Source organism: Strongylocentrotus purpuratus, unplaced genomic scaffold (genome assembly GCF_000002235.5).
Source record: "Strongylocentrotus purpuratus isolate Spur 01 unplaced genomic scaffold, Spur_5.0 spur5_scaffold_3, whole genome shotgun sequence".
Classification (NCBI taxonomy): domain Eukaryota; kingdom Metazoa; phylum Echinodermata; class Echinoidea; order Camarodonta; family Strongylocentrotidae; genus Strongylocentrotus; species Strongylocentrotus purpuratus.
The window spans coordinates 34077847-34105020 of NW_022145609.1; the positions used below are offsets into that span (position 1 = coordinate 34077847).

The 27174-nt window shown below is 37.1% G+C and overlaps 1 protein-coding gene and 1 long non-coding RNA gene across 6 annotated transcripts in view; one reads left to right on the forward strand and one right to left on the reverse strand.

Annotated features, from left to right (window-relative positions):
- Nucleotides 1-10163: 10163 nt before the first annotated feature.
- On the forward strand, nucleotides 10164-26260 carry LOC115928621. The gene is made up of 3 exons (XR_004066116.1): nucleotides 10164-10186; nucleotides 19887-19889; nucleotides 26159-26260. It is a non-coding gene; the product is annotated as an uncharacterized LOC115928621 (long non-coding RNA).
- Nucleotides 10635-27174, reverse strand: part of LOC115918251 (golgin subfamily A member 6-like protein 6) — a 49611-nt gene continuing 33071 nt past the window's right edge. For all 5 annotated transcript variants that reach the window (XM_030996115.1, XM_030996116.1, XM_030996117.1 and 2 more), the window contains exon 4: nucleotides 10635-10927. In XM_030996115.1, the coding sequence (XP_030851975.1) occupies nucleotides 10655-10927 (273 nt within the window). In that variant the 3' untranslated portion in view covers nucleotides 10635-10654. The remainder of the gene's footprint in view (nucleotides 10928-27174) is intronic.

The following is a 27174-nucleotide window of genomic DNA, read 5'->3' on the forward strand; positions in this document are numbered from 1 at the left end:
TAGCGCAAAATGACAGTATATACGCGATTTAATCGTTTTCTTTGGATTGCGCAAGAAATAATGATGAGAGAGATAAACCGATGTCAGGAACAGAAAGAGAAGCTCAAGCGCAACATAATGATACCTCATAGAAGTCCATGGCTTACGTTTTAAGAAAGATATTTGCAAATGTAAAACATGCTTCAAATGGCTCTTTTATAGCGCAAAATGACAGTATATACGCGATTTAATCGTTTTCTTTGGATTGCGCAAGAAATAATGATGAGAAAGATAAACCGATGTCAAGAACAGAAAGAGAAGCTCAAGCGCAACATAATGATACCTCTTAGAAGTCTATGGCTTTCTTTTTAAGAAAGATATTTGCAAATGTAAAACATGCTTCAAATGGCTCTTTTATAGCGCAAAATGACAGTATATACGCGATTTAATCGTTTTCTTTGGATTGCGCAAGAAATAATGATGAGAAAGATAAACCGATGTCAAGAACAGAAAGAGAAGCTCAAGCGCAACATAATGATACCTCTTAGATGTCTATGGCTTTCGTTTTAAGAAAGATATTTGCAAATGTAAAACATGCTTCAAATGGCTCTTTTATAGCGCAAAATGACAGTATATACGCGATTTAATTGTTTTCTTTGGATTGCGCAAGAAATAATGATGAGAGAGATAAACCGATGTCAAGAACAGAAAGAGAAGCTCAAGCGCAACATAATGATACCTCTTAGAAGTCTATGGCTTTCTTTTTAAGAAAGATATTTGCAAATGTAAAACATGCTTCAAATGGCTCTTTTATAGCGCAAAATGACAGTATATACGCGATTTAATCGTTTTCTTTGGATTGCGCAAGAAATAATGATGAGAAGATAAACCGATGTCAGGAACAGAAAGAGAAGCTCAAGCGCAACATAATGATACCTCTTAGAAGTCTATGGCTTTCTTTTTAAGAAAGATATTTGCAAATGTAAAACATGCTTCAAATGGCTCTTTTATAGCGCAAAATGACAGTATATACGCGATTTAATTGTTTTCTTTGGATTGCGCAAGAAATAATGATGAGAGAGATAAACCGATGTCAAGAACAGAAAGAGAAGCTCAAGCGCAACATAATGATACCTCTTAGAAGTCTATGGCTTTCGTTTTAAGAAAGATATTTGCAAATGTAAAACATGCTTCAAATGGCTCTTTTATAGCGCAAAATGACAGTATATACGCGATTTAATCGTTTTCTTTGGATTGCGCAAGAAATAATGATGAGAAAGATAAACCGATGTCAGGAACAGAAAGAGAAGCTCAAGCGCAACATAATGATACCTCTTAGAAGTCCATGGCTTTCGTTTTAAGAAAGATATTTGCAAATGTAAAACATGCTTCAAATGGCTCTTTTATAGCGCAAAATGACAGTATATACGCGATTTAATTGTTTTCTTTCGATTGCGCAAGAAATAATGATGAGAGAGATAAACCGATGTCAAGAACAGAAAGAGAAGCTCAAGCGCAACATAATGATACCTCTTAGATGTCTATGGCTTTCGTTTTAAGAAAGATATTTGCAAATGTAAAACATGCTTCAAATGGCTCTTTTATAGCGCAAAATGACAGTATATACGCGATTTAATTGTTTTCTTTGGATTGCGCAAGAAATAATGATGAGAAAGATAAACCGATGTCAAGAACAGAAAGAGAAGCTCAAGCGCAACATAATGATACCTCTTAGAAGTCCATGGCTTTCGTTTTAAGAAAGATATTTGCAAATGTAAAACATGCTTCAAATGGCTCTTTTATAGCGCAAAATGACAGTATATACGCGATTTAATCGTTTTCTTTGGATTGCGCAAGAAATAATGATGAGAGAGATAAACCGATGTCAAGAACAGAAAGAGAAGCTCAAGCGCAACATAATGATACCTCTTAGAAGTCTATGGCTTTCGTTTTAAGAAAGATATTTGCAAATGTAAAACATGCTTCAAATGGCTCTTTTATAGCGCAAAATGACAGTATATACGCGATTTAATCGTTTTCTTTGGATTGCGCAAGAAATAATGATGAGAAAGATAAACCGATGTCAAGAACAGAAAGAGAAGCTCAAGCGCAACATAATGATACCTCTTAGATGTCTATGGCTTTCGTTTTAAGAAAGATATTTGCAAATGTAAAACATGCTTCAAATGGCTCTTTTATAGCGCAAAATGACAGTATATACGCGATTTAATTGTTTTCTTTGGATTGCGCAAGAAATAATGATGAGAGAGATAAACCGATGTCAAGAACAGAAAGAGAAGCTCAAGCGCAACATAATGATACCTCTTAGAAGTCTATGGCTTTCTTTTTAAGAAAGATATTTGCAAATGTAAAACATGCTTCAAATCGCTCTTTTATAGCGCAAAATGACAGTATATACGCGATTTAATCGTTTTCTTTGGATTGCGCAAGAAATAATGATGAGAAAGATAAACCGATGTCAGGAACAGAAAGAGAAGCTCAAGCGCAACATAATGATACCTCTTAGAAGTCTATGGCTTTCTTTTTAAGAAAGATATTTGCAAATGTAAAACATGCTTCAAATGGCTCTTTTATAGCGCAAAATGACAGTATATACGCGATTTAATCGTTTTCTTTGGATTGCGCAAGAAATAATGATGAGAGAGATAAACCGATGTCAAGAACAGAAAGAGAAGCTCAAGCGCAACATAATGATACCTCTTAGAAGTCTATGGCTTTCTTTTTAAGAAAGATATTTGCAAATGTAAAACATGCTTCAAATGGCTCTTTTATAGCGCAAAATGACAGTATATACGCGATTTAATCGTTTTCTTTGGATTGCGCAAGAAATAATGATGAGAAAGATAAACCGATGTCAGGAACAGAAAGAGAAGCTCAAGCGCAACATAATGATACCTCTTAGAAGTCCATGGCTTTCGTTTTAAGAAAGATATTTGCAAATGTAAAACATGCTTCAAATGGCTCTTTTATAGCGCAAAATGACAGTATATACGCGATTTAATTGTTTTCTTTCGATTGCGCAAGAAATAATGATGAGAAAGATAAACCGATGTCAAGAACAGAAAGAGAAGCTCAAGCGCAACATAATGATACCTCTTAGAAGTCTATGGCTTTCTTTTTAAGAAAGATATTTGCAAATGTAAAACATGCTTCAAATGGCTCTTTTATAGCGCAAAATGACAGTATATACGCGATTTAATCGTTTTCTTTGGATTGCGCAAGAAATAATGATGAGAGAGATAAACCGATGTCAAGAACAGATAGAGAAGCTCAAGCGCAACATAATGATACCTCTTAGAAGTCTATGGCTTTCTTTTTAAGAAAGATATTTGCAAATGTAAAACATGCTTCAAATGGCTCTTTTATAGCGCAAAATGACAGTATATACGCGATTTAATTGTTTTCTTTCGATTGCGCAAGAAATAATGATGAGAGAGATAAACCGATGTCAAGAACAGATAGAGAAGCTCAAGCGCAACATAATGATACCTCTTAGAAGTCTATGGCTTTCTTTTTAAGAAAGATATTTGCAAATGTAAAACATGCTTCAAATGGCTCTTTTATAGCGCAAAATGACAGTATATACGCGATTTAATTGTTTTCTTTCGATTGCGCAAGAAATAATGATGAGAGAGATAAACCGATGTCAAGAACAGAAAGAGAAGCTCAAGCGCAACATAATGATACCTCTTAGAAGTCTATGGCTTTCTTTTTAAGAAAGATATTTGCAAATGTAAAACATGCTTCAAATGGCTCTTTTATAGCGCAAAATGACAGTATATACGCGATTTAATCGTTTTCTTTGGATTGCGCAAGAAATAATGATGAGAAAGATAAACCGATGTCAAGAACAGAAAGAGAAGCTCAAGCGCAACATAATGATACCTCTTAGATGTCTATGGCTTTCGTTTTAAGAAAGATATTTGCAAATGTAAAACATGCTTCAAATGGCTCTTTTATAGCGCAAAATGACAGTATATACGCGATTTAATCGTTTTCTTTGGATTGCGCAAGAAATAATTTTGAGAAAGATAAACCGATGTCAAGAACAGAAAGAGAAGCTCAAGCGCAACATAATGATACCTCTTAGAAGTCTATGGCTTTCTTTTTAAGAAAGATATTTGCAAATGTAAAACATGCTTCAAATGGCTCTTTTATAGCGCAAAATGACAGTATATACGCGATTTAATCGTTTTCTTTGGATTGCGCAAGAAATAATGATGAGAAAGATAAACCGATGTCAAGAACAGAAAGAGAAGCTCCAGCGCAACATAATGATACCTCTTAGAAGTCTATGGCTTTCATTTTAAGAAAGATATTTGCAAATGTAAAACATGCTTCAAATGGCTCTTTTATAGCGCAAAATGACAGTATATACGCGATTTAATCGTTTTCTTTGGATTGCGCAAGAAATAATGATGAGAAAGATAAACCGATGTCAAGAACAGAAAGAGAAGCTCAAGCGCAACATAATGATACCTCTTAGAAGTCTATGGCTTTCTTTTTAAGAAAGATATTTGCAAATGTAAAACATGCTTCAAATGGCTCTTTTATAGCGCAAAATGACAGTATATACGCGATTTAATTGTTTTCTTTCGATTGCGCAAGAAATAATGATGAGAGAGATAAACCGATGTCAAGAACAGAAAGAGAAGCTCAAGCGCAACATAATGATACCTCTTAGATGTCTATGGCTTTCGTTTTAAGAAAGATATTTGCAAATGTAAAACATGCTTCAAATGGCTCTTTTATAGCGCAAAATGACAGTATATACGCGATTTAATTGTTTTCTTTCGATTGCGCAAGAAATAATGATGAGAGAGATAAACCGATGTCAAGAACAGAAAGAGAAGCTCAAGCGCAACATAATGATACCTCTTAGAAGTCTATGGCTTTCTTTTTAAGAAAGATATTTGCAAATGTAAAACATGCTTCAAATGGCTCTTTTATAGCGCAAAATGACAGTATATACGCGATTTAATTGAAGTGAATATTGATTAAGAATCATGAACAAATAACAAAAATTTATTCATTTTTCTCATATTAAGTTGTGAAAACATAATCCAAGACTACTGACCTAAAATGACCTTGTGACCTGGAATTTGTGTCATATGATTTGTGATACTTGATAACCCTTGGGTACAAGTTTCATGGAATTTGAACAAACACTTTTGAAAATATGCTAAAAATTCAAAATCTTGATGTTGATACCACAAAAAAAGTTAAAGTTTGTTGACCTAAAATGACCTCTGACCTTAACTTTGTGACCTGAATTCTACTCACATGATTGGGGATACTTGAGTACCTTATAGTCCAAGTTTCATTGACTTAGGACTTATACTTTCAAAAATTCAAAAACTTAACCCTAAGTTAAGTTTTTGATGTTGACGCTGTCAACACCGCCAACGCCGCCGCAGTCACCGGAAAAGCAGCGCCTATGTCTCGTTTTTTTTTTTTTTTTGCTACGCAGGCGAGACAAAAATTGTATTTTACTCACTAAAGTACCGATTTTTAGTGACATCAGTTGAGTTTTGTACAGTGGTGTTTGAAATGTTGAGAATCAATAGAACAGTTTTTAATACAGCAGCAATTGGAGCCACAGTTTTCAAATTAAATACGGTAACCCATACAAAGAAACCAGTTCAAACCAAGTACAGGTTGGGCAACGTCACCCTGGAAGAAGTGCAACACCACCCCTACCTGAATTCAAAGGGACTCGGTTGGGCCACACATATTGACCAAACTTCATCAAATTATATGTAGGCTCAAATTAGAGTTCTATGCAGCTACATGTACAGTACATGGGACCCACAGCATAAGTCAGACCAGGACAAACTAAACATTCACAACGAGGGACTATGACAGGGAATCAAGTGTTACAAAGATGCTGGAAAATCAAAAATGGGAATCTTTGAAAGTCCGCAGAACCAAAGCCAGACTACCTGCATTGTATAAGGAAACACATAACACATGGATTAACACCCAGCAACATATCAACTTATCTTCTCATTTGAAAATGGTGCTACGGTACATACTTTATACTCTTTGCATTGCAGCTTTCTTGCATATTTATGCATCCACAACAACCACTGAGCTGATACGAGTTTTAAGCAACTACCCAAAGGTTGATATTTAAAAACTAGATATCTTCGAAACAATGATATTTCCACCTTTCAATTAACATCAAATACTCCACTTTTGAAATTGATCATGTCTGGTGACGTCGAGCGTAATCCAGGACCTGAACATTCAAATTCGTTATGTCATACACTCAATTGTCTACTACTAAATGCCTGTTCCCTTGGTAATAAACTGAATGACCTGAAAGTGAGTTACTTCCGATAAAATAGATGGATGAACTCCGATTCCTGCGATGGTGAAATCTTAGATGTACAACAATATCAAATCTTTCGTAAAGACCGCAATCACAATGGAGGAGGTGTACTTTTTGCATGAAAACGATTCACGGCTCCGAGTTTGAGATTCCCAGCTGCGAGTTGTTATGGATTCAATTTAGTTTACCACGAAATAAAGGCAAGCTCTTTTTGGGTGTATCGTCCCCCATCATCTACCTGAGGAACTGTATATTTTGTCCGCTTTCTTTGTCCGTCATATTCATAGTCGTAGATTTACGGAAAACGATTGAATTTATTCCATGGAATCTATTTATTGATGAAGAGAGCATTGATAACACGTGTGAACTTCACACTGACTTGTGTTGCAGGCAACAATCAAAGATGTATTTATCAAAGGAAATAGTTAGAATATCCAGAAGAAAGAGAAGAGCTTACAGAAGAGCTTACAGAAGAGCTTTAATACAGGAAAGCAAGGAAAGCAAAGAAAGCAAAGAAAGCAAAGAAAGCAAAGAAAGCAAAGAAAGCAAAGAAAGCAAATAATCACATACTTTACATGGAAAGAGGATTTCCATAACAATGAAACACCTTGCTCTATTGTGTACACTCCAAGACATTTAAATGCCATTACCAAATCATGCATGCCCAAGTCTTGCCAGTATCATTCTTTGAGTATTTAAATAGAGGAACAGCTGAAAAGTCTTTTATCTAATCACACGTTGAAAAGTGATTGTTATAACTTTCACTGATTGTGCATATATTAAGATGCATGGTGGGAAATCAATTGTTCAGGCAATGATTATTCATCAGCTCATCATGTTTATGCATAAGTCACAAGAAATGTTGGTGAGGAGGGGATAAGTTGTACTAACTGTCCAAAAACTCTTTATCTGTTGGTAAGGTATATATGGAGGAGACTGCACTTGTACTGGATGTGACGCCATGTTCACATGCAGGGCCAGATCATCAGTTGGGGGGAAAATGGGGTTAAAATTTGTGGGGTAAGTATATGCTGTATATCTGGCCCTGTTGTCACAGTTCCATGTTAGTAGTTTTCTGCTGGCATGGATCTCCCCTGATCCTCCCCTGATGGCAATTTTCGAATATGATAAATCAAAATATATCAAAGCTCTCGACATATCTTGAGCATTTCTCACTCTGTTTAACCATTATTTTCGTGCATTTGTTAGATGTGTATTTATTGTTTTGTTTTTGAGACTTTGAGACGGTTTTAGTAATGTAGTAAAACATGCTGATGCGTATTGACCTCTAGCGCGGTATACTTGCTGAGAGGGAGCTCGATTTGAATTTTCAAAGTATTCTTTTAGTTTCTAACATCATTAAGTTGAAACAAGGGAAACGCTCTCGGCGGTCTCGCCTGCATTACGCAATTTGTTATGATGAAAAATTGAAGTTGGAACATTATTATAGGCAGGGTGGCCATTAGCAGGCCCCAAAAATGAAATCCTCTGAATATAATCAGCATTTTGAAGTGAATATTGAACAAATAACAAAAATTGATTCATTTATTCTCATATTAAGTTGTGAAAACATAATCCAAGACTACTGACCTAAAATGACCTTTGACCTTGTGACCTGGAATTTGTGAAATATGATTTGTGATACTTGAACAAACACTTTTGAAAATATGCTAAAAATTCAAAATCTTGATGTTGATACCACAACATAGTCTAAGTCTGTTTGACCTTTGACTTTGTGACCTGAAATTCAACTCACATGATTGGGGATACTTGATAACCCTAAAGTCCAAGTTTCATTGACTAAGGACTCGTACTTTCAAAATTATATCAAAAATTAAAAAACTTAACCTTAGGTTAAGCTTTTGATGTTGACGCCGTCGCCGTCACTGGAAAAGCGGCGCTTAAATGTCTCGCTTTTTTGCTACGCAGGCGAGACAAAAAAGGAAGAGCCAGGTTATTCCTTATGTTATCTATTGTTCTGATAATTTCTCATGTATTTCTTTGTTTTTTAACTTATGTATTTTGTTGTTTTATTTCATTTCTAACTATAATTCAACTAATTTGACCCCCAAATAAGTATAAACAAGACCAAATAACCAATGTTTTATCTCTTTTTTGGAAAAATGAGATTTCCATATGTTTTGTACACAAATCACAAAAATGAGTGATTTGGGCTGACATGCACAGACAAAAGGTCGTGCGACTTTGTCCGTTTTTTGAAAAATATATTTCAAAAGATGCGCCAGACTTGAAAGAAAAAAGTTATACATTTCAGCGCAAGATTCTTTTGCGTTAAAAATGTATCAGGAAAAATGTAGGGCGGGGGCTTCTGAAGACCCCCCCCCCCCCCCCCCCAGGCTAGATAGGGCTAAAGATAAAGTTGATTTCTGGTCATGCGATTGCATTGTGAAAGAAACGGTGAGGAATCGATCAGAAAAGGTGTGAACTGCAAGGTTCTGGAATCATCAAAATGATAACAAATGTGGACCAGTCTTGGTAAAGTTACAAGCACTATACACAGAAATATGTATATGCAGGGCTTAAATTAATCCAAGGCCACCAAGGCCATGGATGCCCCTTTGATTGGCCTCAATGATTTTTTGTGCCCTTTCCAATTCTTCTTATTTGTGCTGTAATATAGGAATGTGCCCTGCAGAAAAGTGGCCTTGCCCTAAAAATGTTGAAATTTAAAGCCTGTATTTGGGACTACATGAACATTTGGCGTAAAAATCCGTCCGTTATGCTGTTACATGAAATATTTAGAATATTAAGGCATTTGAAGAGCCATGCTTTTCAGGAAACATTTGTTATCTGATGTTCTTCCAGACTTGTATAATAACAATGATAATTTATTTATTTATTTATTTATTTATCATTCTTCGTCATCTTTAAAAGTTTACAGCTGATGTGATCTTCACCAGTTGCTTTATCTATACTCAGATTATCAATCTGTTTCAATACAAAATCCTCAGTAATCAAATTCAAATTAAATTGCGAATGAGTTGGACCCATATTATTGTCCTCGTCTAATGCTCACAAATTATTGTTCACCTGTTCCCAGAACTCAACCTTCTCTTTAAGAGAGCCCTGTTAGCCATAGAAATTGCCTACGGGAAGTGGTCTTATTCTATACTTACTTCACAAACCCACGCTCCCATTATCCACAATAAAATTATACATATGGAGCAATCAAATTTGCATTTGCAAACTCTGCAAAAATCACATGATAATGATAATTAAACAAGTTAAACACAAAACACATAAAACAAAAGTATTTGGTTGTCCTTGACTGCCAGCTCGTCATTTTCGGGCAGCTCATCAAAACATCACCAAACACTAAAAAGGTGTAGATGATTGTACTAAGACACACCTCCTTACAACATTTGAAAGAAATCTGTCAAAAAATGTGGCAGTTAGAGCACATTAAAGACATATTTGACCTTTGACCATATAAAAGACGGAACAATGAGGGCAGCTTCACCCGAAGTGTCGATTGGTAACAAGATAACATTTCTAATTCTCCATACAAAATTTGAAAGATCATGAAATATGATCTGCAGAGCGCAAACTAGACACCCACCAAAATATGAACTCTTGACCCTATACAAGACGGAAAACTGGGGGCAGCATCACCAAAATCTATATGCTTGTAGATTATACCAAGATACATCTTTGTTGAAAATTTGAACAAAATCCCTTGAAAAATATGGCCTAAAGAGCACACACAAACCATCCAAAAAAATATGGCCTTTTAACCTATAGAAGACAGAACACTGGGGGCAGCATCACCAAAAGTTATAGGTGTGTAGATTATATCACGAGACACCTCCATACAAAATTTGAAAGAAATCCGTCAAGGAATGTGGCAGTTAGAGCGCACACAAGAATAAAATATGGCCTTTTACCCTGTAAAAGATGGAACATTGGGGGCAGCGTCACCAAAAGTTATAGGTGTGTAGATTATACCAAGATACACCTCCATACAAAATTTGAAAGAAATCCGTCAAGGAATGATGCAGTTAGAGCGCGCTCAAGAATAAAATAATATGACGCGGTGGCATAACGCTGCTGAATCCAAAGTACCCGCCGGCATACTGCCGGGGGATACAATTATTTCAAAGATGTTTTTATACAACCCCTGTATGAATCATATTTTCCCTAACCAATCAGTAAGAAGACGAAAGTTTATAAAATTGGAGAGGAGCTTGCAAGATATGTCACAGTGTTGCCAATTTGTGTTTCAATGATGACAACTTTGAAAATATATAACTTTCTTATTTCTAGTCGGTTTTTGCTCAAACTTTCACTGACCTGTTTCTCTCATTTTCCTGCTTTTATTAAAAGCAACTTAATATCAGGGTGGACTTCCCCTTTAACACTCACCTTTGCTTTCTCCTGGACTCCCCTCTTCTCTTCTGCTTCAAGTTGTTTCTTTGTCTTCTCTAGCCTCCAGTTGGCTTTTCTCGATTCCTGCTCCTTAGTTGTTCTTTCCTCAATCCACATGTTGACCTTGACCTCAATGACCTTAGCTTTCTCCACCTTCATCTTCTCCTCTTCTGCAATCTTCAGCTGTTTCTCCCTCTGCAGCTTGGCCTAAACTTGATAAAGAGAGAAAAGAAGAGAAAAGAGTGAGTGAGAGTGAGAAAGGGGGGAGGAAGGAGAGGGAGAGAAAGGGGGGAGGAAGGAGAGGGAGAGTAAGAGAGAGAGGAAGGAGAGTGAGAGAGCGGGGATTGGGAGGGGATTGGGAGGAGAGGCTGGAGAGGGAGAGTAAGAGAGAGAGGAAGGAGAGTGAGAGAGCGGGGATTGGGAAGGGATTGGGAGGAGAGGCTGGAGAGGGAGAGTAAGAGAGAGAGGGAGAGTGAGAGAGAAGGGGAGAGGCTGGATAGAGAGAGAGAGAGAGAGAGAGAGAGAGAGAGAGGAGGAGAGTAGGGGAAGGGAGAGAGAGAGAGAGAGAGAGAGAGAGAGAGAGAAGAGAGTGAGAGAGAAAGGGGGAAGGAAGAGAAAGGGGAAGGAGAGGGAGAGAGACAGACAGAGGGAGAGTGACAGACAGACAGAGGGAGAGTGAGAGAGAGAGGGAGAGTGAGAGAGGGGGAAGGGGAGAGGCTGGATAGAGAGAGAGAGAGAGAGAGAGAGAGAAGGGAGAGAGGGAGGAGAGTACGGGAAGAGAGAGAGAGAAGAGAGTGAGAGAGAAAGGGGGAAGGAGAGGGAGAGAGACAGACAGAGGAGACAGAGGAGAGAGAGGGAGAGAGAGAGAGAAGAGAGTGAGAGAGAAAGGGGGAAGGAAGAGAAAGGGGAAGGAGAGGGAGACAGACAGAGAGGGAGACAGACAGAGAGGGAGAGTGAGAGAGGGGGAAGGGGAGAGGCTGGATAGAGATAGAGAGAGAGAGAGAGAGAGAGAGAGAGAGAAAGAGCAAGATAGAGAGGGAGAGTGAGAGAGAAGGGAGAGAGGGAGGAGAGTAGGGGAAGGGAGAGAGAGAGAGAGAAGAGAGTGAGAGAGAAAGGGGGAAGAGAGAGAAAGGGGGAAGAGAGAGAAAGGGGGAAGGAAGAGAAAGGGGAAGGAGAGGGAGACGGACAGAGAGGGAGACGGACAGAGAGGGAGACAGAGAGGGAGAGTGAGAGAGGGGGAAGGGGAAGGGGAGAGGCTGGATAGAGAGAGAGAGAGAGAGAGAGAGAGCAAGATAGAGAGGGAGAGAGGGAGGAGAGTAGGGGAAGGGACACAGAGAGAGAGAGAGAGAGAAGAGAGAGAGAGAGAAGAGAGTGAGAGAGAAAGGGGGAAGGGAGGGGAAGGGGAAGGAGGGGGAAGGACGGGGAAGGAGAGGGAGAGAGACAGACAGACAGAGGAGGGAGAGAGGGAGAGTGAGAGAGAGAGATGGAAAATGGAGAGGGGAGGGAGGGGGAGGGGGAGGAGGGGAGAGGGGGAGAAGATTCAGAATATAGTGAAAAGGTAAGGATCACGACACCTCACCAACAGCTAAGGTAAAGACAATACTCTCAATTTGTGGTCATTAAAAGGGTGCTAGAAATTCTAGCACCAACTTAAATAACATTTTACATCAAATACCACACTTTAAACAAAATGAAGTTAGCAAAACTTTAAACAATATGCGGCAAACGCTGGTGGCCCTCACCCTATCTAGCCCCCCCCCCCCTCTACATTTTCAGGTGGGCTGTATATAATACAGACCACCTTATGTTTTCGTTAAAATTGCCTTTATTTCTTTATCAGGTGGGCTGTATAACGTACAGACCACCTTATAATTTCGTTAGAATTGCCTTTATTTATTTATTTATTAAATATTTTTCTTATTTCTAACCACTTTTTTGTTAGCAAGATAACTTGAAAATGGCTCGATCAAATGCCTTGAAATTTGACACACATATGTATAGGCATATGTACAAAGCACAATAACGTTTTCAACATTGACCTTCACTGATGACGTCATCTAGGCGCCATTTTGTAACTAGATGGAATTCGACTGCGCGCAGTCGAAAATGATGCCTCCGTCATAGAGCAATTTTACAAACCAAAACAGAAGAAATTTTTCAAATTCAAGTTCAATTGTAATCCATTAACAGGTTCTCAGAATATCGTGATTACAAACAATTTCTCATATACATATATGACCCTTTGAACTTTGACCTCATGATCCTAATATCTACTCAGCTCATTGGCTCTGCAAGATATCCAGAGTTAAATAGTAATCCATCTGTCAGTTCTAATGAGAATGCGTTTACAAGCTATTTTTGCATACATAATGAGCCCATGACCTTGGACCTTATGAACCAAGAATCTACACAGTTCATTGGCTCTGCAAGATACATAAATGATCTAAGTTTGGCAGGAATCCATCAATCTGTTCTAATGATAACGCGATCACAAGCTGTTTTTGCATACATAATGGGCGCTGTGACCTTTGACCTTTGACCTCGTTACCCAAAATCTAATAAGTTCATCGGCTCTGCAAGTAACATACATGACCTAAGTTTGGCAGAAATCCATCAATCGGTTCTTGAGATAACGCGATCACAAGCTGTTTTTGCATACATAATGAGCCCTGTGACCTTTGACCTTTGACCTCGTGACCCCAAAATCTAATCAGTTCATTGGCTCTGCAAGATACATACATGACCAAAGTTTGGCAGGAATCCATCTATCGGTTCTTCAGATAACGCGATCACGAGCCGTTTTGCATACATAATGAGCCCTGTGACCTTTGACCTTTGACCTCGTGACCCCAAAATCTAATCAGTTCATCGACTCTACAAGATACATACATGACCAAAGTTTGGCAGGAATCCATCCATCGGTTCTTCAGATAACGCGATCACGAGCTGTTTTTGCATACATAATGAGCCCTGTGACCTTTGACCTTTGACCTCGTGACCCCAAAATCTAATCAGTTCATCGACTTTGCTAGATACATATATGACCAAAGTTTGGTAGGAATCCATTGATCCGTTCTTCAGATAACGTGATCACGAGAACGGGACGTACGTACAGACGTACGTACAGACGTACGGACGGACGGACGGACGGACAACCCGAAAACATAATGCCTCCGGCTACTTCGTAACGGAGGCATAAAAATCAACTCATGATCATATCTTCATAACCAAAAGCTATTTCTCATTCATATTTATCACGATCGAGGTCAATATCCGTCCGGTCAATTTCAGGTCAAATAACGCGCACGTGCGCGTACGTCCGCGCGTCAATGCGCGCGCAAAATTTTAAAATGCTCAAAATCGTCTCAAAATCATTTTGCATACGTTTTAGGCCATTCTAAGCATTTTATAAAAAAAATCGCGCACGCGCGCATGCGCGCGCATTTTCGCGCGTTAAAATAATACACAACATAGAATCGCCATTTCTTTACTTTCATAATATTGCACATATTTTTACAAACAAATTGATACCATGTTTACTATTAATAACGGAATGATCACCCGTTTAACATAAATTTCCGTGCGCGCGAGCTCTTGTAATACATATCATAAATGGGCAAAAAGATGCCTATACAAAATCCATTGTAGCTCTTTAGGATGCAAGGTGACCCGAATTTTGTTCTTCTTATTGTGATAGAATATGAATTGGAGATATGATTTCAAGTCTCATTTGACCCTTACTTTTCTCATGACGTCATCATAATGGCATCCGAACTCATAATTTCAATTTGCATATTATGATGTCAGCATATTTTTCAAAAATTGATTGCATCGCTGTAAATATTGATCGATTTTCTTCCAAATTTCGATATGTTCTAGCTGAGACAATTCATTACAAATGTAGTTAACAACATTTTTCATTTTTGACAAAGGAATCATGGCGTATTTTTGCGATTAAAGGAGGCATGTCAATTTTTCACTTTTTGCGTGTATTCTCTATGGGACATGACTTTTTCTCAAAACTGGATTCTACATTCCCGTCTTTCGCGAGCCATATCTCCGTCGTTTTAGCTTCGTTTACGCTGAACTTTGAGTATGATGTAGCTGAGACAATTAGCTATCTCAAATGTGCTCTTCATTTTGTCTAAAATTTTAGTTGGACCAGCCCACCTATACTTGTTCCAAACAAGTATTACAAATCTAGTTTTATTTCTAACCACTTTTTTGTTAACAAGATAACTTGAAAATGGTTCAATCAAATGCCTTGAAATTTTGCACACATATGTATAGGCATATGGACAAAACACGGTAAGGTTTTTAATCTTGACCTTGACTGATGACGTCATCTAGGCGCCATTTTGTGAAATTTTCTGAAAATCAACTCATGATCATATCTTCATAACCAAAAGTTTTTTCTCATTCATATTTATCATGATCAAGGTCAATATCAGTGCGGTCAATTTAAGGTCAAAAAACGCGCGCGTGCGCGTACGTCCGCGCGTCGGTACGCGCGCAAAATTTAAAAATGCTCAAAATCGTTTCAAATTTATTTTGCATACGTTTTAGGCCATTTTAAGCATTTTATAAAAAATCGCGCACACGTGCATGCGCGCGCGCGTTTTCGCGCGTTACACCATTACTTAACTTTGAATCGCCATTTTTTTTCTTTTATGATAATTCCCATATTTTTTCAAACAATTTGATACCATGTTTATCTCTTTATGACAATTAATAACAAGATGAGAATCCATTTAACATAAATTTCCGTGCGCGCGAGCTTATGTAATACATAGCATATATGGGCAAAAACATGCTTATACAAAATCCATTATAGCTCTTTGAGATGCACCTGGACTCCCAATTTTTTTTTCATATTTTGATAGAGTATGAGTTGGAAATATGATTTCATGTCTCATTTGGCCATTAAAAATATTCTGACGTCATCATAATGGCCCTTAAACTCAAAATACAAATTTGCCTATTATGACGTCAGCATTTTTATGGAAAATTGATTGTATCTCTGTAAATATTGATCAATTTTCTTCCAAATTTCGATATGTTGTAGCTAAAACAATTCTCTACAAGCTCAGTAATCCTCATTTTTCATTTTGATGACGTCATCATAGTGAAAATTTCGATTAAAGGCCTCATCTCAGAAATTTCATAATGTTCTTTTTATGCCTAGAGAAGCTGAATTACGTTCACGTCATGAATCTACATGATATTGTTCTTTTAGCATTTTAAAGCAGTGTCTCGCTTATTTTTGCTCTATTTTGTCTCAAATTTTAGTTGGACCAGCCCACCTATACTTGTTCCAAACAAGTATTAGATGTCTAGTTATTATATATTTTTCTTATTTCTAACCACTTTTTTGTGAACAAGATAACTTGGAAATGGCTCAATCAAATGCCTAGAAATTTGGCACACATATGTATAGACATATGTACAAAGCACAATAACGTTTTCAACATTGACCTTCACTGATGACGTCATCTAGGCGCCATTTTGTAAAATTTTACGAAAATCAACTCATGATCATATCTTCATAACCAAAAGGTATTTCTCGTTCATATTTATCATGATCAAGGTCAATATCCGTCCGGTCAATAAAAGGTCAAATAACGCGCGCCTGCGCGTACGTCCGCGCGTCAATGCGCGCGCAAAATTTTGAAATGCTCAAAATCGTCTGAAAATCATTTTGCATACGTTTTAGGCCATTCTAAGCATTTTATAAAAAATCGCGCGTACGAGCATGCGCGCGCGTTTTCGCGCGTAAAACTTTTGCACAACATTGAATTGCTTTTTTTTTTCTTTCATAATATACCACATATATTTACAAACAAATTGATACCACGTTTGTCTCTTTATGACTATTAATAACGGATTGATCGACCGTTTAACAAAAATTTCCGTGCGCGCGAGCTCTTGTAATACATAGCAAATATGGGCAAAAACATGCCTATACAAAATCCATTGTAGCTCTTTAGGATGCAAGGTGACCCCAATTTGTTTTCATATTTTAATAGAGTATGATTCGGAGATATTGTTTCATGTCTCATTCGACCCTCAATTAACTCATGACGTCATCACAATGGCCTCCGAACTCAAAATTCCAATTTGCATATTATGACGTCAGCATATTTATGGAAAATTGATTGTATCTCTGTAAATATTGATTGATTTTCTTCCAAATTTTGATATGTTCTAGCTGAGACAATTCTCTACAAAGGCAATTGCTATTATTTTTCATTTTGACAAAGGCATGGCGTATTTTTGCGATTAAAGGAGGCATGTAAATTTTTTACATTTTGCGTATATTCTCTATGGGATATGACTTTTTCTCAAAACTCTATTCTACATTCCCGTCTTTCGCGAGCAATATCTACGTCGTTTTAGCTTCGTTTACGCTGAACTTCGAGTATGTTGTAGATGAGACAAAAAGCTATCTCAAATGTACCCTTTATTTTGTCTCAATTTTTTGTTGGATCAGCCCACCTATACTTGTTCCAAACAAGTATTACAAATCTAGTTATTATTTATTATTCTTTATCAGGTGGGCTGTATATCGTACAGACCACCTTATAATTTCGTTAGAATTGCCTTTATCAGGTGGGCTGTATATAGTACAGACCACCTTATAATTTCGTTAGAATTGCCTTTATTTATTATTATTAAATATTTTTCTTATTTCTAACCACTTTTTTGTGAACAAAATAACACAAAAATGGCTCAATCAAATGCCTTGAAATTTGGCACACATATGTATAGGCATATGTTCGAAGCACAATAACGTTTTCAACATTGACCTTCACTGATGACGTCATCTAGGCGCCATTTTGTAAAATTTTACGAAAATCAACTCATGATCATATCTTCATAACCAAAAGCTATTTCTCATTCATATTTATCATGATCAAGGTCAATATCCGTTTGGTCAATTTCAGGTCAAATAACGCGCGCGTGCGCGTACGTCCGCGCGTCAATGCGCGCGCAAAATTTAAAAATGCTCAAAATCGTCTCAAAATCATTTTGCATACGTTTTAGGCCATTCTAAGCATTTTATAAAAAATCGCGCACATGCGCATGCGCGCGCGTTTTCGCGCGTAAAACTATTACACAACATAGAATCGCCAATTTTTTTTCTTTCATAATATTTCACATATTTTTACAAACAAATTGATACCATGTTTGTCTCTTTATGACTATTAATAACGGAATGATCGACCGTTTAACATAAATTTCCGTGCGCGCGAGCTCTTGTAATACATAGCATATATGGGCAAAAACATGCCCATACAAAATCCATTGTAGCTCTTTAGGATGCAAGGTGACCCCAATTTGTTTTCATATTTTAAAAGAGTATGATTCGGAGATATTGTTTCATGTCTCATTTGACCCTCAATTAACTCATGACGTCATCATAATGGCCTCCGAACTCAAAATTCCAATTTGCATATTATGACGTCAGCATATTTATGGAAAATTGATTGTATCTCTGTAAATGTTGAGTGATTTTCTTCTAAATTTTAGTATGTTCTAGCTGAGACAATTTTCAACAAATAATAAAGTCACGATTTTTCATTTTGACAAAGGCATCATGGCGTATATTTGCGATTAAAGGTGGCATGTCAATTTTTCACATTTTGCCTGTATTCTCTACGGGACATTACTCTTTCTCAAAACTGGGTTCTACATTTCCGTCTTTCGCGAGCAATATCTCCGTCGTTTTAGATTCTTTTACGCTGAACTTCGAGTATGTTGTAGCTGAGACAATAAGTTATCTTAAATGTGCCTTTGATTTTGTCTCAATTTTAGTTGGACCAGCCCACCTATACTTGTTCGAAACAAGTATTACAAATCTAGTTTGTGATTATTTTTCAACGATAAAGAATCTGTGCTGAAATTTTACGTCTTTTTCTTTCGAGCCTTGCGCATCTTTTGAAATAAATTTTTCGAAAATCGTACCTACCGTTACAAAGTCACTCAACCCTTTGTCTTTGCATGTCAGTCCAAAATCGCTCATTTCATGATTTATGTACAAAACATGTATGGAAATCTCATTTTTCAAAAAAAGAGATAAAACATTGGTTATTTGTTCTTGTTTATAGCTTAGGTGTTTATTTCGGGGTTCAAAATAGTTGAATTTAAGTTATAATTAAAATAAAACAAAAAAAACAATAAAATACATACATAACTAGATGGAATTTTGACTGCGCGCAGTCGAAAATGATGCCTCCGCCATAGAGCAATTTTAAACAAGTTTGGAGTTTAAATCTCCAGTGGTTCTTGAGATATCATGATAACAATCTCAATGTATGGAATTTCATAAGTTGACCTCTGTGACCCTTGACCTTTGACCTACGTGCTCCAAAATCTAATCAGATTGTCTTCCTATGGTGATACACACTATCATTAAGTTTGAAGTTTAAATCTCCAGTGGTTCTTGAGATATTATGATAACAATCTCAATGTATGGAATTTCATAAGTTGACCTCTATGACCCTTGACCTTTGACCTACGTGCTCCAAAATCTAATCAGATTGTCTTCCTATAGTGATACACACTATCACTAAGTTTGAAGTTTAAATCTCCAGTGGTTCTTGAGATATTATGATAACAATCTCAATGTATGGAATTTCATAAGTTGACCTCTATGACCTTTGACCTTTGACCTACGTGCTCCAAAATCTAATCAGATTGTCTTCCTATAGTGATACACACTATCACTAAGTTTGAAGTTTAAATCTCCAGTGGTTCTTGAGATATCATAACAATCTCAATGTATGGAATTTCATAAGTTGACCTCTGTGACCCTTGACCTTTGACCTACGTGCTCCAAAATCTAATCAGATTGTCTTCCTATGGTGATACATACTATCCTTAAGTTTGAAGTTTAAATCTCAAATGGTTCTTGAGATATCGCGCTAACAAACTCAATACAAGGAATTTCATAAGTTGACCTCTGTGACCTGTGACCTTTGACCTACGTACTCCAAAATCTAATTGGATCGTCTTCCTATGGTGATACATACTATCCTTAAGTTTGAAGTTTTTACATCTCCAGTGGTTCTTGAGATATCATGATAACAATCTCAATGTATGGAATTTCATAAGTTGACCTCTGTGACCCTTGACCTTTGACATACGTGCTCCAAAATCTAATCAGATCGTCTTCCTATGGTGATACATACTATCCTTAAGTTTGAAGTTTAAATCTCAAATGGTTCTTGAGATATCGCGCTAACAAACTCAATACAAGGAATTTCATAAGTTGACCTCTGTGACCTGTGACCTTTGACCTACGTACTCCAAAATCTAATTGGATCGTCTTCCTATGGTGATAAATACTATTCCCGAGTCTTAAGTTAAAATCTTAAATGGTTCTTGAGATATTGTGATAACGGTCAAACGGGACGGACGTACGGACGGACAACCCGAAAACATGATGCCTCCGGCACCACCTTCGGTGGCGGAGGCATAAAAAGGAAATACATAAGGAATAACCTGGCTATTCCAATTTTCTTTTGGTATTACTATCCCCAATGGTCTAAAGAATATATGTACCGGTAGTGAAAATGTTTAAATATGAAGAATATATGATTTATAGGTAAAAATGTGAATGTTATTACCTTATTTGCATGAATTACCATTAAAGGTAAAGACCAGTATTGGAAACGCCCTAATTTCAAAAAATGAAATGGAAGCTCTCATTACCAATCATATGAAAGAATATGTTTTGACTAATACATGATGATAAAAAATTTCCCGGGAAACCGCCTACTAATTCATATATTTCGGAAATTTGTTTCTCTCATGGTCTGTGAGAGATATAGGGTAGTCCCATATACATCTTTCTGTGTATAGTGCTTGTAACTTTACGAAGAATGGGCAAAATTTCTTATCATTTTGATGATTCCAGAACCTTGCAGATGCTAGATGCTAGATGATCAACCTTTTCTGATCGATTGCACGTTTCTTTTACAATGCAATCGCATGACCATAACTGGTCTTTACCTTTAATATGCAAATGAGTGAATTTTTCTATACATTTCACTTGCATGCATGCATGCAAATTTTCGCAGAGAACAAAAGGGGGGGCCTTAGAAGTGTTGAGATTGTAAATAATAAACTCTTTTATGTTGTAAAGCTCCCTCTCAAGGTCAATATATTAATTTAGCTATTAACCAGTGTTTCTTGACTAAAATGGACTGATTGGCTATAGATTGGAAATTACATATCACAACTGCATATTCTTAGATTTTCATGGTTGCAGCTACCATTGTATGGCCTTAGGCGCTACCGGTATTTGAAACTATCAAAATTTACCAGGCACACCGGTAAATTTTGATATTCAATTTTTCTCGAAACCAGAAGTGTTTTAGGGGCTAAATTTTCTAGTGTTTATAATGCATCCACAGGGGCATCCAAATATATCAAAATTGTAAAGAATCACTATCCAGCCAATTTTCGAAATTTCCCAAAACTTTGTATTACCTTTAAAGGTGAGGGGTTTGATGGGACTGCCAACAGCCCTATAGACCAACTGTAAGTTTCATTACATTTATTTCTTCTTGGGTTCCCAAAGTTAGGGGGATATGCCAGCTCATACACCACCATTTGCAGTTTTGTAGACCCCACACCCTTTCTCTTTTGTCCGCAAGAACTTTGAAGATCCCGTTTAGTAACAGCATTACCTTTTCTTTCACTCTCTTTCTCTCTTGCTTAGTCTTTTTGATCAGCCATTTCTCCCACGGGGTCAACTGCGAGACTTTGTTGGATGTCGTCTGCGAGGTGGATGTTGAATGGGAGTCACTGGTCTTTGGCAGGGAGTACCTGGACGATTTGCTGCAACACTCCCGTCTGAGACCTTTGAGCGAGAGGTCGATAAAGGCCTTGATCGTGACTGACTGAATTCAAAGGGACTCGGTTGGGCCACACATATTGACCAAACTTCATCAAATTATATGTAGGCTCAAATTAGAGTTCTATGCAGCTACATGTACAGTACATGGGACCCACAGCATAAGTCAGACCAGGACAAACTAAACATTCACAACGAGGAACTATGACAGGGAATCAAGTGTTACAAAGATGCTGGAAAATCAAAAATGGGAATCTTTGAAAGTCCGCAGAACCAAAGCCAGACTACCTGCATTGTATAAGGAAACACATAACACATGGATTAACACCCAGCAACATATCAACTTATCTTCTCATTTGAAAATGGTGCTACGGTACATACTTTATACTCTTTGCATTGCAGCTTTCTTGCATATCTATGCATCCACAACAACCACTGAGCTGATAAGAGATTTAAGCAACTACCCAAAGATTGATATTTAAAAACTAGATATCTTCGAAACAATGATATTTCCACCTTTCAATTAACATCAAATACTCCACTTTTGAAATTGATCATGTCTGGTGACGTGGAGCGTAATCCGGGACCTGAACATTCAAATTTGTTACGTCATACACTCAATTGTCTACTACTAAATGCCTGTTCCCTTGGTAATAAACTGAATAACCTGAAAGTGAGTTACTTCCGATAAAATAGATGGATGAACTCCAATTCCTGCGATGGTGAAATCTTAGATGTACAACAATATCAAATCTTTCGTAAAGACCACAATCACAACGGAGGTGTACTTTTTGCATGAAAACGATTCACGGCTCCGAGTTTGAGATTCCCAGCTGCGAGTTGTTATGGATTCAATTTAGTTTACCACGAAATAAAGGCAAGCTCTTTTTGGGTGTATGCTATCGTCCCCCATCATCTAATGCTACCTTCCGTGATGGACTAAATAAGTCCTTTGTTCTTATCACCCACATATTTCTTCTTTCAAATCCATTATTTTATGCAGTGGTTTCCATATTCATAACTCGGTTCCATTTGAATTAGACTGTAGTCGTGTGCCACAGTTACTTCCTAGGGTTTTCCATCAATTTCACAAAGCAGATAGCGTACACTATGAATATGACTGACAAAGAAAGCGGACAAAATATACAGTTCTTCAGGTAGACAAAGGAACATCCCTTCACTGCTATTATGTAAAAATATGTAGAACTGGTGTCACATGCATATTCCTTTGTCTACCTGAGGAACTGTATATTTTGTCCGCTTTCTTTGTCCGTCATATTCATAGTCGTAGATTTACAGAAAACGATTGAATTTATTCCATGGAATCTATTTATTGATGAAGAGAGCATTGATAACACGTGTGAACTTCACACTGACTTGTGTTGCAGGCAACAATCAAAGATGTATTTATCAAAGGAAATAGTTAGAATATCCAGAAGAGAGAGAAGAGCTTACAGAAGAGCTTACAGAAGAGCTTACAGAAGAGCTTTAATACAGGAAAGCAAAGAAAGCAAAGAAAGCAAAGAAAGCAAAGAAAGCAAATAATCACATACTGTACATGGAAAGAGGATTTCCATAACAATGAAACACCTTGCTCTATTGTGTATACTCCAAGACATTTAAATGCCATTACCAAATCATGCATGCCCAAGTCTTGCCAGTATCATTCTTTGAGTATTTAAATAGAGGAACAGCTGAAAAGTCTTTTATCTAATCACACGTTGAAAAGTGATTGTTATAACTTTCACTGATTGTGCATATATTAAGATGCATGGTGGGAAATCAATTGTTCAGGCAATGATTATTCATCAGCTCATCATGTTTATGCATAAGTCACAAGAAATGTTGGTGAGGAGGGGATAAGTTGTTAAACTGTCCTAAAAACTCTTTATCTGTTGGTAAGGTATATATGGAGGAGACTGCACTTGTACTGGATGTGACGCCATGTTCACATGCAGGGCCAGATCATCAGTTGGGGGGAAAATGGGGTTAAAATTTGTGGGGTAAGTATATGCTGTATATCTGGCCCTGTTGTCACAGTTCCATGTTAGTAGTTTTCTGCTGGCATGGATCTCCCCTGATCCTCCCCCGATGGCAATTTTCGAATATGATAAATCAAAGAATATCAAAGCTCTCGATATATCTTGAGCATTTCTCACTCTGTTTAAGAAGGTGACTACTAAGAAGCCGGCCGCTGAGATGGTTGCTATGTACAGCATATAATGTTTAACCATTATTTTCATGCACTAGATGTGTATTTTTTGTTTTGTTTTTGAGACTTTGAGACGGTTTTAGTAATGTAATAAAAAACATGCTGATGCGTATTGACCTCTAGCGTGGTATACTTGCTGAGAGGCAGCACGATTTGAATTTTCAAAGTATTCTTTCTAACATCATTAAGTTGAAACAAGGGAAACGCTCTCGGCGGTCTCGCCTGCATTACGCAATTTGTTATGATGAAAAATTGAAGTTGGAACATTATTATAGGCAGGGTGGCCCATTAGCAGGCCCCAAAAAATGAAATCCTCTGAATATAATCAGCATTTTGAAGTGAATATTGATTAAGAATCATGAACAAATAACAAAAATTGATTCATTTATTCTCATATTAAGTTTTGAAAACATAATCCAAGGCTACTGACCTAAAATGACCTTTGACCTTGTGACCTGGAATTTGTGTCATATGACTTGTGATACTTGATAACCCTTGGGTACAACTTTCATGGAATTTGAACAAACACTTTTGGAAATATGCTAAAAATTCAAAATCTTGATGTTGATAACACAAAAAAGTCTAAGTTTGTTGACCTAAAATGACCTTTGACCTCAACTCACATGATTAGGGATACTTGATAACCCTAAAGTCCAAGTTTCATTGACTAAGGACTTGTACTTCAGCCGTCGCCGTCGCCGTCGCTGGAAAAGCGGCGCTTAAATGTCTCGCTTTTTTGCTACGCAGGCGAGACAAAAAAGAGCCAGGTTATTCCTTATGTTATCTATTGTTCTGATAATTTCTCATGTATTTCTTTGTTTTTTAACTTATGTATTTTGTTGTTTTATTTCATTTCTAACTATAATTCAACTAATTTGACCCCCAAATAAGTATAAACAAGACCAAATAACCAATGTTTTATCTCTTTTTTGGAAAAATGAGATTTCCATATGTTTTGTACACAAATCACAAAAATGAGTGATTTGGGCTGACATGCACAGACAAAAGGTCATGTGACTTTGTCCGTTTTTTGAAAAATATATTTCAAAAGATGCGCCAGACTTGAAAGAAAAAAGTTATACATTTCAGCGCAAGATTCTTTTGCGTTAAAAATGTATCAGGAAAAATGTAGGGCGGGGGCTTCTGAAGACCCCCCCCCCCCCCCCCCAGGCTAGATAGGGCTAAAGATAAAGTTGATTTCTGGTCATGCGATTGCATTGTGAAAGAAACGGTGAGAAATCGATCAGAAAAGGTGTGAACTGCAAGGTTCTGGAATCATCAAAATGATAACAAATGTGGACCAGTCTTGGTAAAGTTACAAGCACTATACACAGAAATATGTATATGCAGGGCTTAAATTAATCCAAGGCCACCAAGGCCATGGATGCCCCTTTGATTGGCCTCAATGATTTTTTGTGCCCTTTCCAATTCTTCTTATTTGTGCTGTAATATAGGAATGTGCCCTGCAGAAAAGTGGCCTTGCCCTAAAAATGTTGAAATTTAAAGCCTGTATATGGGACTACATGAACATTTGGCGTAAAAATCTGTCCCGATTTTTATGCTGTTACATGAAATATTTAGAATATTAAGGCATTTGAAGAGCCATGCTTTTCAGGAAACATTTGTTATCTGATGTTCTACAGACATGTATAATAACAGTGATAATTTATTTATTTATTTATTTATTTATTTATCATTCTTCGTCATCTTTAAAGTTTACAGCTGATGTGATCTTCACCAGTTGCTTTATCTATACTCAGATTATCAATCTGTTTCAATACAAAATCCTCAGTAATCAAATTCAAATTAAATTGCGAATGAGTTGGACCCATATTATTGTCCTCGTCTAATGCTCACAAATTATTGTTCACCTGTTCCCAGAACTCAACCTTCTCTTTAAGAGAGCCCTGTTAGCCATAGAAATTGCCTACGGGAAGTGGTCTTATTCTATACTTACTTCACAAACCCATGCTCCCATTATCCACAATAAAATTATACATATGGACATGGAGCAATCAAATTTGCATTTGCAAACTCTGCAAAAATCACATGATAATGATAATTAAACAAGTTAAACACAAAACACATAAAACAAAAGTAATTTGGTTGTCCTTGACTGCCAGCTCGTCATTTTCGGGCAGCTCATCAAAACATCACCAAACACTAAAAAGGTGTAGATGATTGTACTAAGACACACCTCCATACAACATTTGAAAGAAATCTGTCAAAAAATGTGGCAGTTAGAGCACATTAAAGACATATTTGACCTTTGACCATATAAAAGACGGAACAATGAGGGCAGCTTCACCCGAAGTGTCGATTGGTAACAAGATACATTTCTAATTCTCTATACAAAATTTGAAAGATGAAATATGATCTGCAGAGCGCAAACTAGACACCCACCAAAATATGAACTCTTGACCCTATACATGTACAAGACGGAAAACTGGGGGCAGCATCACCAAAATCTATATGCTTGTAGATTATACCAAGATACATCTTTGTTGAAAATTTGCCCGCATGTTTTGCCTCTGCTCTTAGACCAACATTATGCATTTCAAAGTCATGAAAAGGCAATAAATATCAACAAACATGGTCTACAACAACTCTTAATGACAAAATAATCCCAGCCATGAATTTTTTTAAGCATTTGATAGCCCAAAACATGACAATTTTCGTCATTAAAAAAAATTAAAAAAATCAGCCGATTTTTTTGTCGATCTTCTGATCCGATAACGATCATAGGTGCGAGGGTGTCGCTCCGATCTTTCGATCCGATCAGAGCCCCAACTTACAGGGTTACCTTTTAACCTATAGAAGACGGAACACTGGGGGCAGCATCACCAAAAGTTATAGGTGTGTAGATTATCCAAAGATACACCTCGATACAAAATTTGAAAGAAATCCGTCAAGGAATGATGCAGTTAGAGCGCACACAAGAATAAAATATGGCCTTTTACCCTGTAAAAGATGGAACACTGGGGGCAGCATCACCAAAAGTTATAGGTGTGTAGATTATACCAAGATACACCTCCATACACAATTTGAAAGAAATCCGTCAAGGAATGATGCAGTTAGAGCGCGCTCAAGAATAAAATAATATGACGCGGTGGCGTAACGCTGCTGAATCCAAAGTACCCCACCGGCATACTGCCGGGGGATACAATTATTTCAAAGATGTTTTTATACAACCCCTGTATGAATCATATTTTCCCTAACCAATCAGTAAGAAAACTAAAGTTTATAAAATTGGAGAGGAGTTTGCAAGATATGTCAGTGTTGCCAATTTGTGTTTCAATGATGACAACTTTGAAAATATATAACTTTCTTATTTCTAGTCGGTTTTTGCTCAAACTTTCACTGACCTGTTTCTCTCATTTT